The 19287-nt window shown below is 39.7% G+C and overlaps 1 protein-coding gene across 1 annotated transcript in view; it reads left to right on the top strand.

The window, feature by feature from the left end:
• LOC115863918 (histone-arginine methyltransferase CARM1-like) overlaps positions 1-15531 on the top strand; it is a 268372-nt gene extending 252841 nt beyond the window's left edge. Inside the window, exons 12-13 of the mRNA XM_030877185.2 lie at positions 9488-9577; positions 14947-15531. Coding sequence (XP_030733045.2) covers positions 9488-9577; positions 14947-14956 — 100 coding nt within the window. The 3' untranslated portion in view covers positions 14957-15531. The remainder of the gene's footprint in view (positions 1-9487; positions 9578-14946) is intronic.
• Positions 15532-19287: the final 3756 nt, after the last annotated feature.

Here is a 19287-nt window from a genome sequence, read left to right as displayed (position 1 = left end):
AAATATATATAGAAAAAGCTTTAATTATGTGAATGTACTACAGTAATAATAGTAGAAAATACAAAACCAAGTGCTATAGATAGACCTATATGGATGTATATATATGTGTGTGTGTGTATATATATATATATATATACACACTATATATATACACACAGGCATAGATAGGTCTGTGTACATATACACATACAGAAATTCATACAGTGTGCATTTTATAAGACACAAAAATAAAACTAAAAAGAATTTAAAAAATCAATATGGCTTATCGCTGGATCTAGCTCAGCTGCTTATCCTGTGCCAAAATGTTTTGAAACAAAATTTAAAAATTTTGGATCCCTAGCGAAGGTCTGCTGTGCTCAGGTGTGCTGCCAGAGAAGTTGGTTTGCAGAGACTTTGATGAGATGCGTGGTTTATAAAACTAGAAGACGTGCTGACCGAAGAATGAACACTTTGGAAGCTTCAAGTGCTGCTGCTATAATGCTCAGCATGAGACTGCTTCACCTTGGACTTCAGCGAAGACAAAACCTCTCACAAGGTATGGATTCAGACAGCTGTAGCGGAAAGAATTCTAGGGGGAAACTATTGTGCACACTTAGGTGCAGTGAAGGAACAAATCTGAACTTTTCACTGACCACACTGAGCCATGGCAGGACATGAAGCTCTTTTTTCCTTCCATTAGGGAGATAGGACTTTGATGAGGGGTAAAGAAGAGGAGTGGGTTGTAAAAAGTATAAAGTGGCAATATTATCATATTTAGTACATGAAAAAGAGCCCTGCTGAAGACCCTGCAGCAAGAACGTACTGATTGTTCTTCCGAATCACAGCAGGAACCGTCCAGCTCTTAGTTGCGACCAACCTGACTCTGCGCGTCCACAGACACACACATCTGAAAATACTTCCGAGGGCTCAGTTTATGCTCTAAGTTCTACATTAATTACTTCAAGTATTGTTAATAAGGTGTCTTCTGTTTCGTGAAATGTGTTGGTGTGTCCCTCCCTGACTTGTTTGCCAGGCTGATCTGTCAGCCTTTCTACGATGCCAGCAAAGGTTGCCCCCTCCTGAGGAGCTCACTGTTTCAATGTCTAGTTCTCAAGTCTGCCTTCACGTATCACAAATGCTGTGAACTACTGGATGTGGGTATCATGGAAGAGACATTTTAAAACAAACAAAAAGTTCCAAGTCAGATGAGTTGAAATGAAATAGGATCAAAGGACATTTTTAAAAATATATGGCTATGGAGGGGCGGAGTCAAGACGGCCTACTAGGAGGACACGGAGTTTGCATCTCCTCACAACTAGGACACCTACCAGGCACCAGTGGGGCACCACGGACACCTAAGGGGACAGGAGGAACCCCCAGCGACCGGGTAGGATGGGGGGAGTGAAGGGGGAGGAGAAGTGGAGGCAGGACAGGACTGGCGCCCCTGAGGGGCGGCTGGGGGAGGGGAAGGGATCCCACGCCCCAAGGGGGAAATTGGGGAACCATTGGGAGGGCAGAGGATCAAAATGGAGTGTGGCCAGGTTTCCCCTGCCCACTTGGGTACCCAGGAACCTGCTGACATCCTGGGCCTGATCCTCTGCCCACCCAGGTCCCCTCCAGCCCTGCAGGTCCTGAGGGAGTGGGAGGGAAGGAAGGGGGAGCAGAAGTAAAGGCTGGACTATGGGACTGGCACCCCTGATGGGCAGCTGGGGGAAGGGAGGAGTTCCTACACCCAGCGGGACCCACCCATGGTTAGGGGTCCAGCGGGGACAGGGGAGACCGTGGGGGAGACAGTGGGGGCAGTGCGTGGAGGAATGGAAGGGAACACGACCAGTGCTTTCCCTGTCCACTTAGGCACTGGGGAGCTTGTTGGGGTCCTGGGCCTAACCCTCTGCCCTCGGAGCATCCCTCCTGCTGCGCAGAACACAAGCTCCACCCCTACACCCCACCCAGGGCCCCACCTCTACACTCTGAGATCCCCTCCAACGCGCTGGACCTAAACCCCACCCACACACCCTCACACAGGGCCCTACCTCCAAACTCCAGAAATCCACATTCCAGAGGCCCTCCTCTCCACATGCTGCTTCTCCCCTTCCACACAGGTCCTAAGCAGAGGGCCTGCCCCATGCTTGAACGTCACCTCGCCTAGGTCCCGCCCCACCCTAAACCCCACCCCTGCCTAAGTTCCACCCCCACCTAAACTCTGCCCCCATAGGCAAGGATTTTTTTTTTTCTTTTTTTCTCTTTTAAATTGGGGTTCTGTTTTACCTTGTTGATTCATTGTTGTTGATTGTTTTATATTTTTATTTTTCCTAATCTTCTATTTTTCTCATTTCTTTATACTTTGTTATTCTCTCCTTTTGGCTTGTCCCACCCCCCTCCCCTTTTTTATTTTATGTGTTCTGGTTTTATTTTACCTTGTTGCAGTTGTTTCAATTATAGTTTTATTTGTCCTAATATATTTCTTATCTTTTTGAATTTATTTTGTTTTTTATTCTTTGATATTGTACTGCTCCTTTTTTTTCTTCTTTTTTTTTTTTTTTTTTTTTTTTTACCACGCTACGAAACTTGTGGGATCTTGGTTTCCAGGCCAGAGGTCAGGCCTGAGCTCCTGTGTTGGGAGCTCAGAGTCCAAACCGCTAGACTAACAGAGAACCTCAGACCCCATGGAATATTTATCAGAGTGAAGCCACCCAGTGGTCCTCATCTCAGCACCAAGACCCGGCTGTATCCAAAGCCTGCAACTTCCAGTGCTGGATGTCTTAAGCCAAACAAGCAGTAAGACAGGAATATAGCACCACCCATCAAAAAAAAAAAAAAGACAACAAAATGTATTACAGATGAAGAAGCAAGGTAAAAACCTACAAGACCAAATAAATGAAGATGAAATGGGCAACCTACCTGAAAAATAATTCAGAGTAAAGATGATCCAAAATTCAGAAATAGAATGGAGAAAATACAAGAAATATTTAACAAGGATCTAGAAGTAAAGAGCAAACAAACAGTGATAAACAACACAATTACTGAAATTAAAAATACTCTAGAAGGAATCAATAACAGAATAACTGAGGCAGAAGAATGGATAAGTGAGCTAGAAGATAAAATGGTGAAAGTAACTGCCAGGGAGAAGAATAAAGAAAAATGAATGAAAAGAATTGAGGACAGTCACAGAGACCTCTGGGACAACATTAAATGCACCAACATTCGAATTATATGAGTCCCAGAAGAAGAAGAGAAAAAGAAAGGGTCTGAGAAAATATTTGATGAGATTATAGTCGAAAACTTCCCAAATGTGGGAAAGGAAATAGTCAATCAAGTCCAGGAAGCACAGAGAGTCTTATACAGGATAAACCCAAAGAGAAACATGCAGAGACACATATTAATCAAACTCTCAAAAATTAAATAGAAAAAATATTAAAAGTAGCAAGGGAAAAGCCACAAATAATATATAAGGGAATCCGCTTAAGGTTAACAGCTGATTTTTCAGCAGAAACTCTTCAAGCCAGAAGGGAGTGGCAGGACATATTTAAAGTGATGAAAGGGAAAAACCTACAGTGAAGATTACTCTACCCAGCAAGGATCTCATTCAGATTTGATGGAGAAATTAAAACCCTTACAGATAAGCAAAAGTTCAGAGAATTCAGCACCACCAAACCAGCTTTACAACAAATGCTAAAGGAACTTTTCTAGGCAGGAAACACAAGAGAAGGAAAAGGCCTACAAAAACAAACTCAAAACAATCAAGAAAATGGTAATAGGAGCATACATATCGACAATTACCTTAAATGTAAATGGATTAAATGCCCCAACCAAAAGACATAAACTGGCTGAATGGATACAAAAACAAGACCTGTACATATGCTGTCTACAAGAGACCCACTTCAGACCTAGGGACACATACAGACTGAAAGTGAGGGGATAGAAAAAGATATTTGATGCAAATGGAAATCAAAAGAAAGCTGGAGTAATAATTCTCATATCAGACAAAATAGACTTTAAAATAAAGACTATTACAAGAGGCAAAGAAGGACACTACAGAATGATCAAGGGATCAATTCAAGAAGAAGATACAACAATTGTAAATATTTATGCACCCAACAAAGGAGCACCTCAATACATATGGCAAGTGCTAACAGGCATAAAAGGAGAAATCAACAGTAACATAATAGTAATAGGGGATTTTAACACCCCACTTTCACCAATGGACAGATTATCCAAAATGAAAATAAATAAGGACACACGAGCTTTAAATGACACAGTAAACAAGATGGACTTAATTGATATCTATAGGACATTCTATCCAAAAACAACAGAATAGACTTTCTTCTCAAGTGCTCATGGAACATTCTCCAGGTTAGACCATATTCTGGGTCACAAATGAAGCTTTGGTTAATTTAAGAAAATTGAAATCGTATCAAGTATCTTTTCCGACCACAGTGCTATGAGACTAGATATGAATACAGGAAAAAATCTGTAAAAAATACAAACACATGGAGGCTAAACAATACGCTACTAAATAACTGAGAGATCACTGAAGAAGTCAAAGAGGATATCAAAAAATACCTAGAAACAAATGACAATGAAAACATGACAACCCTAAACTATGGGATGCAGCAAAAGCAGTTCTAAGAGGGAAGTTTATAGCAATACGATCCTACCTTAAGAAACAAGAAACATCTCAAACAAACAAGCTAACCTTACACCTAAAGCAATTAGTGAAATTAGAACAAAAAAAAAAACCCCACAAAGTTAGCAGAAGGAAAGAAATCATAAAGATCGGATCAGATTAAATGAAAAAGAAATGGAGGAAACAATAGCAAAGATCAATAAAACTAAAAGCTGTTTCTTTGAGAAGATAAAATAACCTGATAAACCATTAGCCAGATTCATCAAGAAAAAAAGGGAGAAGACTCAACTCAACAGAATTAGAAATGAAAAAAGAGAAGTAACAACTGACACTGCGGAAATACAGAGAATCATGAGAGATTACTACAAGCAACTCTATGCCAATAAAATGGACAACCTGGAAGAAATGGACAAATTCTTAGAAAAGCACAACCTTATGAGACTGATCCAGGAAGAAAGAGAAAATATAAACAGACCAATCACAAGCATTGAAACTGAAACTGTGATTAAAAATCTTCCAACAAACAAAAGCCCAGGACCAGATGTCTTCGCAGGCAAAATCTGTCAGACATTTAGAGAAGAGGTAACATCTATCCTCTCAAACTCTTCCAAAATATAGCAGAGGAAGGAACACTCTCCAACTCATTCTACAAAGTTACCATCACCCTGATGCCAAAGACAGACAAAGATGTCACAAAAAAAGAAAACTACAGGCCAATATCACTGATGAACATAGATACATAAATCCTCACCAAAATACTAGCAAACAGAATCCAGCCACACATTAAAAGGATCATACACCGTGATCAAGTGGGGTTTATCCCAGGAATGCAAGGATTCTTCACAATATGCAAATCAATCAGTGTGATACACCATATTAACGACTTCAAGGATAAATACCATATGATCATCTCAATAGATGCAGAAAAAGCTTTTCACAACATTCAACACCTGTTTATGACAAAAACTCTCCAGAAAGTAGGCATAGAGGGAACCTATCTCAACATAATAAAAGCCATATATGACAAACCCATAGCCACCATCGTTCTCAATGGTGAAATACTGAAACCATTTCCTCTAAGATCAGGAACAAGACAAGGTTGCCCACTCTCACCACTGTTACTCAACATAGTTATGGAAGTTTTAGCCACAGCGATCAGACAAGAAAAAGAAATAAAAGGAATCAAATTGGAAAAGAAGAAGTAAAAGTGTCACTGTTTGCAGATGACATGATACTATACATAGGGAATCCTAAAGATGCTACCAGAAAACTACTAGACCTAATTAATGAATATGGTAGAGTAGCGGGATACAAAATAAATGCACAGAAATCTCTTGCATTCCTATACACTAATGATGAAAAAATCTGAAAAAGAAATTAAGGAAACACTCCCATTCACCATTGAAACAAAAAGAATAAAATACCTAGGAATAAACCTACCTAAGGAGACAAAAGACTTGTATGCAGAAAAGTATAAGACACCGATGAAAGAAATTAAAGATGATAAAAACAGATGGAGAGAGATACCATGTTCTTGGATTGGAAGAATCAACATTGTGAAAATTACTATACAAAGCAATCTACAGATTCAGTGCAATCCCTATCAAACTACCAATGTCATTTTTCACAGAACTAGAACAAAATATTTCACAATTTATATAGAAACACAAAAGACCCTGAATAGCCAAAGCAATCTTGAGAAAGAAAAACGGAGCTGGAGGAATCAGGCTCCTGGCCTTCAGACTATACAACAAAGCTACAGTATTCAAGACAGTATGGTCCTGGCACAAAAACAGAAATATAGATCAATGGAACAGGATAGAAAGCCCAGAGATAAACCTACGTGCATATGGTCACCTTATCTTTGATAAAGGAGGCAAGAATATACAATGGAGAAAAGACAGCCTCTTCAATAAGTGGTGCTGGAAAAACTGGACAGCTACATGTAAAAGAATGAAATTAGAACACTTCCTAACACCATACAGAAAAATAACCTCAAAAAGGATTAAAGACCTAAATGTAAGGCCAGACACTATAAAACTCATAGGAAAACATAGCCAGAACACTGTATGACATATATCACAGCAAGATCCTTTTTGACCCACCTCCTAGAGTAATGGAAATAGAAACAAAAGTAAACAAATGAGACCTAATCAAACTTAAAATCTTTTGCACAGCAAAGGAATCCATAAACAAGACGAAAAGTCAACCCTCAGAATGGGAGAAAATATTTGCAAATGAAGCAACTGACAAAGGATTAATCTCCAAAATATACAAGCAGCTCATGCAGCTCAATATCAAAAAAACAAACAACCCAATCCAAAAAATGGGCAGAAGACCTAAACAGACATTCCTCCAAAGAAGATATACAGATTGCCAACAAACACATGAAAAGATGCTCAACATCACTAATCATTAGAGAAATGCAAATCAAAACTACAATGAGGTATCACCTCACACCCATCAGAATGGAATCACCCAACAATCTACAAACAATAATGCTGGAGAGGGTGTGGAGAAAACAGAATCCTCTTGCACTGTTGGTGGGAATGTAAATTCATATAGCCACTCTGAAGAACATTATGAAGGTTACTTTAAAAACTAAAAGTAGAACTACCATATGACCCAGCAGTCCCACTGTTGACCGTATACCCAGAGAAAACCATAATTCAAAGAGAGTCATGTACCACAATGTTCATTGCAGCACTATTTACAGTGGCCAGGACATGGAAGCAACCTAAGTGTCCATCGACAATGAATGGATAAAGAAGATGTGGCACATGTGTACAATGGAATATTACTCAGTCATAAAAAAACGATATTGAGTTATTTGTAGTGACGTAGATGGACCTAGAGATTGTCATACAGAGTGAAGTAAGTCAGAAAGAGAAAAACCAATACCATATGCTAACACATACATATGGTATCTAAAAAATAAATCTGATGAATCTAGGGACTGTACAGGAATAAAGACGCAGACCTAGAGAATGGACTTGACATGGGGAGGGGGTAGGGTAAGCTGGGACGAAGTGAGAGAGTGGGATGGACATATATACACTACCAAATGTAAAATAGATAGCTAGTGGGAAGAAGCCACATAGCACTGGGAGATCAGCTCAGTGCTTTGTGTCCACCTAAAGGGGTGGGATAGGGAGGGTGGGAGGAAGATGCAAGAGGGAGGGGATATGGGGATATACGTATGCATATAGCTGATTCACTTTGTAATACAGCAGAAACTAACACAACATTGTAAAGCAATTATACTCCAAGTAAGATGTTTAAAAATATAGAAAAGCCCACAGAAATGAGTGCTTAAAAATATATATATGGCTATGTCTTCCTCTTATTTTGTTTGTCCTCAATAAAATCTAGACCTTGAGTTACCGGTTTCACAGAATCTGACCTTATATTGAAACCTACCGAGGCCACTATTGGGAATGATAGGGAGGGATTTATATCACTCACTAATTTCTGGAATTTAAAAAAGAAGCCTAGTTATCAAGGAAATTCAAATTCAAATAATAATATTTTAATCCCAAACATTTAAATATTAAGAATTGGAAAAAGTATAATGAAATTAGTAGTTTTATGCTTTGTAGGTGAGGCGGTAATTTGGTACACTTTCTGGAAGATATTTTAGCAGTAGGTCTTCAGAGCCTTAAATATGTTTTATATGCTTTAGCCTGGTGAGTCTACCTCTAAGAATTTATCCCAAGCAAGATAATCCTAGATAGTACGTAAAGATGTATTACAGGAATGTCTTTTGCAGAGAATTTCTGTCATAAAACCAGATTTTTGTTACCATAAGTAACAATATATTATTATAAAAACATAAATATTTAACAATCAGAAATTGCAAAATGAATTGTGCTATACCCACATAATGGTATTGACAAATACATTGTTGAGAATTATAGGATAAATGCTAACATTAAATAAAATGAGATAAGAAGGACTATTTAAGCAATTTAAGCATGATTTTGCTAAAATTTTATATTTATAAATGTAGGGAAAATTACATAGAAGGGAAATATTCTACAATGCTAGTTGAAGGAATCCTTGTCTAATGACATTATGGATTATTCTATTTCTATTTTTCCTTATTTTTCTACAGTGAGTATGTCACCCTTTTATAACCAAAAGAAATACATATGTTCTTGAGAATGACTAATAAAAATCCCACAAACATAGCCCCTTCAGATTAGTCATCAAGGATATAGCATATTACCTGTTATTATTAGCCGCTTCTTCTCACTGTAATTGCTTGAGGCTTTGTCTGGGGTCTCTTAAAGTCAATCACATTTGTTGGCCGTTTTACGTCAGCTTGAGGTTTTAGCTTAGCCAATTCTCGCGTGATTAAGATTGTTTTGGTACATCAGTGGTGACCCATAAAGGGTCTCTGTTACTTAAAGCCATTTCTGCCATTGATACTGATAAAGCTTTTTTTTTAAAATACTTTAATCAACCAGAAATACCATTACCTTTGTAATATTTAAACCAAGAAATTATAGCTATCAGACTCTTGTAATAAACAGTTTGCAAGCAAACAAGCCTTCAGTTACCTCTACCAATATTAATCATATCCAAATAAACAGATACAGAAACGTATAAGATGCCAAACACATGCTCTTAAAACCCGCATGAAGTAGGTATGCTTAGGTGATGCCCAGGACTTCCCTGGGGGTCCAGTGGTTAAGACTCCACGCTTCCACTGCAGGGGGCATAGGTTTAATCCCTGGTCAGCAAACTAGGATCCCACATGCCACATGGTGCACTCAAAAAAGTAGAAAAAAAGGAAAAAAGAAGGTGCCCTAAATATATGTGACTGGCTAACACCAGCCTTGTGAGTTGATATGTTGGTTTTCTTTTTCTGCCTTACAGACAGAGCTATGACATTCAGATCGTGGCGCTGGTAAACCAGACAGGCTTGAGGTCTGGGAACACCCTCGATTTAAAGAATCCTTTCTTTAGGTAAGAAATGCCCTCATCCATTTCACACCTATGTATATAGGATCTCAATTGACCATATGACTAGGTAAAGAGGTTTAGAATAATTCTATCTTTCCTAAGAGGAGAAAAAGCATCTATTCTTCTCTAAGGAGACTTGGATCCTGATATGGAGTTGAGTGTTTTAGGTTCCATTAAATAGAAATCTATATAGAACAGTCTGATCCTGATACAGCACAGGAGAGTCCTACAAAGTGAATCCTCCTTACAGCTGTGTGACCTCAGGTAAAGTCACTTTCCTTCTGGCATTCAGTTTTCTCATCTGCAAAATGTAGAGTTTAAAGATGATCTTCTTTGCCCTCATTCACTCTGGGATGATTTTACGTAGCAGTTATTCCAATGCACCTAAAACACGAGTCCATTTAAAGTAAATTTTTTTAGATGTTTTTTGAGAGCATGTAAGTCAGGACATAATTTTCTTTGGCAGCTGTGCCAGAGATTTTGTCTCTGGCCATCAGATTTTGTCTGATACGAAGAACTTGCCACAGGAGGTTGGATACAACAAATGTTTGTGGAAAATCTCCCCATTTGCATAGCTGTTCAATATGAGCCAATTAAATATCCACTCATGAAATCAGCCACACAAAACCACAGGACACTGTCACTCTTGACCTTCTTAATAGAAAGTGACTTTTCTCTCATATTTTAATGTCTCCCCAAGGCTTTAATTCAAGGCATCATGTCTGTATAGTATTAAAAAGCTTAAAGAAAAGAGGAAACTCAGGAAACCACACCAAGAATTCTTTGGCCAAGATGCGAGAATGAAATGTTGACCTTGAAGCAGGGGAGGCGAGGCTGTAATTGTATATGTCGTATGTAGGCTGTCACACACGGTGTGACTCTTTGAAACCTATTGCCAGTTAGGGATATGGATCTGTCTCGAATTCCGAGGGAAGAGAGAAGTCCTCGCTCCCATCTCTTTGCACAATCCTGCCATGTTAAGGAAAGAGCACAGGTTTTGGGCTCGGAGAGAACAGGCTGACTACTCACCAGTACTATTGAACCTGCCTAGCCCTCAGTTTTCTCATCTGTAAGATGGGATAAACAGCATACCTCACCAGGCAATTGCAAGGATCTATAACATGTCCAAGTACGTAGTAGTTCACATAACTGGTGCTCAATAAATGCCACTTTCTTTTCTTCCTGTTCTCGGCTCACCAGCTCTCTCTCTGAGTAAATAGATGTGGATTTGTAGTTCATTCCAAACAGAATCATTTGGGTTTTGGAAAAACAAATGAATTCTTGTAGGGTTTCAGAAAACCCACTTTTGAATGAAAGAACCACATAAGCTAGTAACTCTGAGTCCCCCTTCCACTTTATCACACAAGACCAAGGTTTGAACCAGAAAACCACGGAGAGAGGGCCCGGGCCTTGGCCAGCCCCTGCTTCGCACGAAGACATAAACACAGTAGCCACAGGTCAAAGTGAGAGTGTCAAAGGTCTGCTGATGCCTAAGATGGCTACAGCCCTGTCAAACAGATGGACAGTGGAGCAAGGGGCAGATACCTTTCCTTTTCCCCTTTTCCCTCACTCAGCAGCAAGTCTGATTCATGTATTTAATTAAGCAAATGAGGTGCTTGAAAATGTAACTTCGCTGGGGATCACAGATCTTGAGTATATTTCTTCACCATCCCTTCCTGATGTCTAGGCCTCGGTATCCTCAATGGAGATGTGGGCTAACTGACAGAACTTTTGACGAGTACTTGGTATATAGTAGGTGCTTAGTTAAATGTCCAACAGTGTTAATACCCTTCTCCTCCTCCCCCACATGCAACTCCAGTTTGCTATTGCAGCAACCGAGAAGCAGCAGCCCAAGGGGGAGAGAGAGAGAGAGAGAGAGAGAGAGAGGGAGTGAGAGAGAGAGAGAGAGAGAGAGTGTGTGTGTGTGTGTGTGTGTTGTATGTGTGTATTTGGGAGAATTAAAATAAATGGCATTACTCAGAGGTACAATTAGTAATACAGCCTCAGAATAACTTTCTCTCCATTTGTTTTTTATTCCGCCCATTTTTAGGGCACAGTAGGCCCTACTGACACACAAAAGCAAAAGATTCGTTTTGGGGTTTTGGCAGATCCCCAATACCGTCTGGCCACCAGTGACATGCTAAAAACATGTCAAGATCAACAAATTAATTGCTGAACACATGAGCATCCACCATTACACATAATGTGAAAGTTTCTCTTTCTCCTTGGGCAGTGTCGGGGGGACTTTTATTTTGACTATTAATTATTTTAAAGTAATTTGAAAATAAAAGAAGAGCTAACAGCTGTTCCTAAAAGTGAGCAAAGGCACAAAACTACTCTATCAGGGAGGGAAAGTTCTCCGGTAACCTAGTACATCTTCCAAGAACTGTGAGATTAGTCCTTCATCATTAGGGCCCCACACAGTCTGTCCCAGGACCTGGCTGGGCCACTCACTGTGCTGGGCTGTGGAAATGCGGCTGTGACCAGGGCAGGTGCAGCCCCTGCCTCCATGAAGCTCTCATTGTAGTGGGAGGGAAGTGGGCATTAAATAGCTATCTGCATAATTAATTATATCATCATTACTGCAATAAGTGACACGCAGGAGAAGTAGAGGTCACCAAGAGAGTGTTAAATCCATAAAACCACCACCACGGGTGCCCCAAACCCAGAAACAGCTGAAGCTGCTTCAGAGCACCAGGAGAGAGAGCTCTGAGGTACTGTTGCCAAGTCCCACTAAGGAAAGCTGGGTCCCACTAAGGATCCAAAGTTTCCTGTTGAAACTTGAGACCTTAATCAAGTTTGCTCACTTCTGAGAAGCCTCCCAAACCCAAGGCTGGCTGAGATGCCCCTTGCACATCACTCAAAGAGCCCTGTGCAAATAACCACTTCTAGGGTACCTGGATGACTCTGTCTCAATTATTATTTTATTTGTCTGCAACGCCACATACCTTGAACACAAGATTTTGCCTACTGCCGTTTATAATGCAGTGTAATGCAGTATCTAGCGCATTAGGTGCGAGATAAACACTTGATGAATGAGTGAATGAATGTGGCCCCGTGGAGCTCCTGATGGCTCCTAATAGAACTGTGACCAAGATGCCATGGCCCAAAGAGCATTTCATCTTCCATGCTCACACCACAAGCCAAGCCTCTGTTCTACTCATGGCTTCTCACAAAACAATTTGACCCTTCTTCCCCCAAAATACTAAGTTCCCTTGACTTCCTCAAGTTAAATATTGGTTTCCTTTGTGCTTTTTTTCAACCAGTTTATTAAGTAATTATTGTGTGCCAGGCACTCTTCTCAGTGCTGGGGTATAAGAGAGAATGAGATAGGTACAAACTCCCTGGTCTCATGGTTTGATGTCTCCCAACAGACATCAGGAAAGTAAGCAAATAAATAAGATAATTTCAGATAGTGGTAACCTCTGAAAAAGATAAACAGAGTAATGTCTACCTGATTTCAAGAATTACAAGAAAGCTACAGTAATCACGGCAGTGCAGTACTGATGAATGGATGGCATGTAGATGAATGGAAAGAAATAGAGATCAGAAACGGACCGAAACGTATATGTCAATCGATTTTCAACAAAGTTGCAAAGGCAACTCAATGGAGAAGTGATAGTCTTTCAAAAGTGGTGCTGGAATGATTGGGTATCAGTATGCCATTAAAAAAAAAAAAGAAAAACAACTTCCTCCCATATCTCACACCATCTCTAAAAATTAACTCAAAAGGGATCATAGATTAAAATGTAAAGCATAGAAGAAAATTTTTGTGACCTTGGATTAGACAGTAATTTCATAGATATGGCACCAGAAACAATTCATGAAAAGAAAAAAATGATAAACTGTCCTTTATCAAAATTAAAAATGAATGAAAAGATAAGTCACAAACTGGGTGAAAATATTTGGAAATCATTTATCTGGAAAAAAAACTAGTATCCAGAATATAAAAAGAAGGTGTGATGCAGTATTCTCAAAAATAATAAGAAAACAGTGATTTTTTTAAAGAGCAAAAGATTTGAACAGATACCTTATCAAAGAAGGTATAATAGCAGATAAGCACATGAAAAGATGGTCAACATCATTGGTCATTAGGGAAGGTGCACATTATAACCATAATGACATACCATTACACACCTATTAGAATGACTAAAATAAAAATCCTGACAGTACCAGGTGCTGAGGAATTCGTGGAGCTCCTGGAACTCTCATTCATTGCTGGTCGGAATACAAAATGGTACAGCCACTTTGGAAAACAGTTGAATAGTTTCTTCTGTCATTAAAAATTCACTTACCATATCACCCAGCCATCCCACTCCTGGGTATTTACACAAGTGAAATGAAAACTATATTTGAATGTTTATTGTATATTTATAGTCACAAAAAATTGGAAATAGATGGAATGTCTTTCAAATGGAGAATGAATAACATCCACACAATGGAATAATTTTCAGCAGTCAGAAGAAATGTGGTACTGATACATGTAATATACAGCTGAATCTCAACTACATTATGCTAAGTGAAAAGAAGCCAGACCTAAAAGGCTACGTACTATGTGACTCCATTTCTATGACATTCTGGCAAAGGGAACGTTGTAGATACAGGAAACAGATCAGAGCTGGGGTTGGGAGAGGGTTGACTATAAAGGGGGTATGGGAACATGGTGCAGGGTGATGGGATTTTTCTAGGTCTTGATTGTAGTCGTGGCAGTATGTCTTTATGTGTTTGTCAAAACTTGCAGACCTGGACACTAAAAAGGGTGAACTTTACTGTATCTATAAAAATACTTTAGTTATATAAAAACTTACAAGAATGAAAAAGGGATAGCAGAAAACAAATGAACAGAGTGATGTGCTGGACAGTGGCAAGGCCAGGGATCGGGGGCGGGTGTTATTTACGTGGGGTGATCTTCTAAGCCTCTCCAAAGAGGTAGCCGCAGAGTGAAGACATAAATGTCAGGAAGGAACCAGCCTGGGCAGACATGCCCACAGAGCCTTCTACAGGAGAGCAGGAAGGGCAAAGCCCTGAGGCAAAACGAGCCTATTGAATAGCAAGAAAAGAGAAATAAGCCGCTTAGTCTTTGCTGTAAACCTATAAAAAAAAGCAAAAAGTCTTTCAGTGAACAAAAATCTGGATCCTCGTCTCAGATCTGAATTTAGGCTATGCATAATCAAACTCACTAAATATAGTGGGTAAATACAGATCTAAGGCTGCCCATAAAAACTCCAGGAAACAGCATGGAGCAGGAAGAAGGAAGTAAGAGGGGGCAGGGAGGGAAGGAGGGGATGTGAACATACAACCGGCTTGCCTGTAGCTTTGGATCTGGTGGAATTTAATTACTCCGTGTCATAGAATCACCTTCTCTGTTTTAGGTTTGCTTAGAAGATAGTGACAAGCCAAGCCATAAGTAAATGAAGGCCCGAGAAGTCCCTTGACATGCAAGTTAATCCTTTATGTTCACATGCATTCTAAATTTTACAAGGATGTTTAGGTTTATCTAAATTCCTTTTTTCCACCTTACCTTTAAAATGTGCATCCTTATTTGACTGACAAATCTATTTCTTGGTGCTTCTTTACCTGGACTGGTCCTTAACAGCTTTCTGCATGTAGCCGAAGAATGATTTTCTTTTCTGTTTCTTTTTTTTTTTTTTTATAGTAAAGCCAACAGCATTGCTTTAATTTTTGAAGTATTTAAAAAAGAAATTGAACAAAATCCTACCTCATGTTTATAACGTATGCGTATGTATGACATGACATTAGAGCATGTGAGGGGTGATCTATTTGCAATTTTAATCTGTTCTTGCAAATATTTTCAGTAAATATTTAGTGCCTAGCTCAGCGATGTGTTAAAGAATTTTTGCTTTATTCAGGTCATGGAATAATATGATGTCAGGAATGTTCCTCATTGGCAATATTTGATGACTCTGTGTGTAGTTAAGAAAATAAAGATGGAACCTTTGTCAGTCCTCTTAGGTTTACAATAAAAATGTACAGTGTGAGACACCAGTGAGGCCTCTCCTTTACGTTAAGACATTTGTTGTATGTCACACTTCAAATGGTGGTGAAAGATGATCTTTCTAAAGAGCGGGTTTTCCCCTGGCTTAACAACCGTTATAAAAATGGATGTCACGTCAGCACCACAGTCTAATGAAGCCCAAGAGGCAACCTGCTCACTCTGTGGGGGAACCTGGGATAAAGAGCAGTTACATATTCTCATCAGTCAGCCGGTCACCCACAGCCGTCAGCGTTCCACTCCGGTGCTTTCACTCCTTCTGGCAGCTCAGTTTGAAATAGCCTTCTCCTTCTATCCATTCCAACAGTCCTACTCCCAAGACTGCAAGGCTTCCTTGCAACTCACCCTCACCAGCGTGCCTCTCTAAAAGTACCCTTTCCTACCTTTAATGTGTCTCCCTTCTTGAACGAACCCTTTCATGCAGCATTTTATCACTTCCTACCATAAACACACACATCTTTCTCTTCTATTAACTGGTTCTTTGTGGGTTGGATCAGAGAGCGATTCACTTTTTAATTTTCCACAATGCCTAACAGTACACCCAGTGCATGGAAGGTGCTCAATAAATGTACATTAGTAAAATAAATAAATCTATCCTAAAGTTAAGAGTAATTAGAATAATGGAATCTGGCCTGACAGTGTTCTGTTTTTTTTAATAAATATTTTTTTATTGAAGTATAGTTGGTTTACAGTGTTGTGTTAATTTCTGCTGTACAGCAAAGTGATTCAGTTATACATATACATATACATTTAAAAATATTTTTTCCATTATGGTTTATCGTAGGATATTGAATATAGTTCTCTGTGCTATACAGTAGGACCTTTTTATTTATCCATCCCATATATAATAGCTTACATCTGCTGACCCCAACCTCCCACTCCATCCTTCCCCCAACCCCCTCCCCCTTGGCAACCACAAGTCTGTTCTCTATGTCCATGGTTCTGTTTCTGTTTCATAGATAGGTTCATTTGTGTCATATTTTAGATTTCACATATTACCGATTTCATATGGTATTTGTTTTTCTCTTTCTGACTTCACTTAGTATGATAATCTCTAGTTGCATCCATGTTGCTGCAAATGGCATTATTTCGTTGTTTTTTATGGCTGAGTAGTAGTCCATTGTATATATGTAATACCACATCTTCTTTATCCATTCATCTATTGATGGACATTTAGATTTTTCCATGTTGGCTATTGTGAATTGTGCTGCTATGAACACAGGGGTGCGTGTATCTTTAAGAATTATAGTTTTGTCTGGATATATGCCCAGGAGTGGGATTGCTGGATCATATGGTAGTTCTATTTTTAGTTCTTTAAGGAACCTCCATACTGTTCCCCATAGTGGCTGTACCAACTTACATTCCCACCAACAGTGTAGGAGGGTTCCCTTTTCTTCACGCCCTCTCCAGCATTTGTTATTTGTAGACTTTTTAATGATGGCCATTCTGACCAGTGTGAGGTGGTACCTCCTTTTAGTTTTGATTTACATTTCTCTAATAATTAGCAATGTTGAACATCTTTTAGTGTGCTTATTGGCCATCTGTATGTCTTCTTTGGAGAAATGTCTATTTAGGTCTTCTGTCCACTTCTTGAATGGGTTGTTTTTGTTGTTGTTACTGTCGAGTTATATGAGCTGTTTGTATATTCTGGAAACTAAGCCCTTGTTGGTCACATCATTTGCAAATATTTTCTCCCATTTGGTAGCTCGTCTCTTCATTTTGTTTATGGTTTCCTTTGCTGTGCAAAAGCTTGTAAGTTTGATTAGGTCCATTTGTTTATATTTGTTTGTATTTCTATTGCCTTGGGAGACTGACCTAAGAAAACATTGGTACAATTTATGAGGCCTGACAGTGTTCTAATTGCTTTTCAAGAAACTGTAAACCCTGGATTACAGAAACACAATATGGCTGCTGCCGCTGCCACTGCCTCCACCCACACCCGGGGCAGACATTCATAATCAATCCCCACACTCTTTCCCACCGAACCCTGATGTGACCTCACAGTCCTTCTCAGCCTGACGCCCTAGGAAGCCATTATCAATCTATGGATATGGACAGAAGAGATGAAACCGATGACTTTCAATGATTCAAAACATTGATATTATTTCCCAATCTTTGAACAGTCCTGAAGATCTATAATATTATGAATTTATAATTTATAATTTGTGCTGAAGCACAAATTTGATAACAGATACCTGCTACAAGGGTGGATGATAGCGAGGGTCTTTTTGTCAATAACTCAGAGGATGCACCTCCATGTCATCAATAACTATCCCAAGGTATTCCTTAAAAATTCTTTGTCATCATCGTCACCCTATTTTTAGAAATTTAAGTAAGCTCTTAGTGTTACTAAACAAATGATGTGGAGTAGAGCTTACTTTAATGGAGGAATCTAGTAACTTTACTACTTATTCTAGTCCTATATCTTATAGAATTATTAAGAATCAAAGGGAATTACTTATTAAGTGTTAATTTAATGTGTTTTATGGGGAAATTACATTACCATATTACTTACAAATTTGAAAGTGACCTTAAAGCATGTCCCCTGTGAATATCAAGAGCAGATTCTGAATTTAGGGAAACCTTGGAGACCTCAGTCTTTCATGAAGCCATCACATCATAATTAAGACAAGGCCAGAGCCCTGGGGAGTCATGGCAAGTTGGTCAGGAGCTGATGTCAGGAGCTGCTCTGAGGTAGCCCGCATCTCAGGAAGTGCAACCAGGACAGCTGTGGGACTTAGAGGTCACACAGGCTGAGGAGCTCCAGGACACACACCAGGCAGTGGCTGTAGAGGTTAAATTGTGCCTTTGACTGCCAGTAAAATGAGGCGCTGACTGAAAATAAACAGTAACTTTATCATATCACAGAACAGAAAGCCCAGAGGTAGAGTGGACTCCAGGATTGGTGACTCAGTGGCTTGGTGTTTTCACCAAGGTCTGAGGTTCTTCCCTCCTTTGGCTCTGCCATCCTCCCTCACGGGTCAGCCCCCTTAAGAGGCACAAGGAGACCATGAAAGTTATAGGAGTCACATCTACACACACCGATGTCCAGAGTCATAAGAAGAGGCTGTCACTTCTGGTGTCGCCTCTTAAAGGTATGCTGGTTATATCACTTACATAACACTTATTATGTACCAGGCACTCTTCTAAGCACTTTACAAAGGTAAACTAACTGTGATCCTTACACCCTGTAGGTATGTATTATTATTAACCCCATTGAACAGATGAGGAAATGGAAACAGAAAGGTTAAGTAATTTTCCTGATGACACACAGCTGGTAAGTGGTGGTGCCAGGATTGTAAACCAGGCAGCCCACTCCAGAGTCTGTGCTCTTAACCACAAAGCTCTCCGTACCGCAAAAGAGCTTTTCAGAAGCAACCCACAGACTTGCCTTCATGCTTCCGTGGCCAGACGTGAGTCACATGCCCACCTCTAAACCAGTCAGTGACAAGAGACATGGGATTACTACAGAGGGGCTAAACTGAACAAGATTTATCTCTGAGCTGGAGATGGACTCAGCCTGAAAAAAAGTAGGGTTCCATTCCCCAAGAAGGGGAATGGACATAAGGCAAGGAACCACTGTCACCTGCTTATGAGGGGCTGCCTACAAACAGTCCAGCCGCACTACTGATTCCATTTCCTCTGCACTTATAAGGTAAGACGGTGTATTATACCGTAGTCATCCACACACGTACGTCTC

Source organism: Globicephala melas, chromosome 6, assembly GCF_963455315.2.
Source record: "Globicephala melas chromosome 6, mGloMel1.2, whole genome shotgun sequence".
NCBI lineage: Eukaryota > Metazoa > Chordata > Mammalia > Artiodactyla > Delphinidae > Globicephala > Globicephala melas.
The sequence above is the reverse complement of the archived record's forward strand: the minus strand, read 5'-3'. Positions and strand labels throughout refer to the sequence as shown.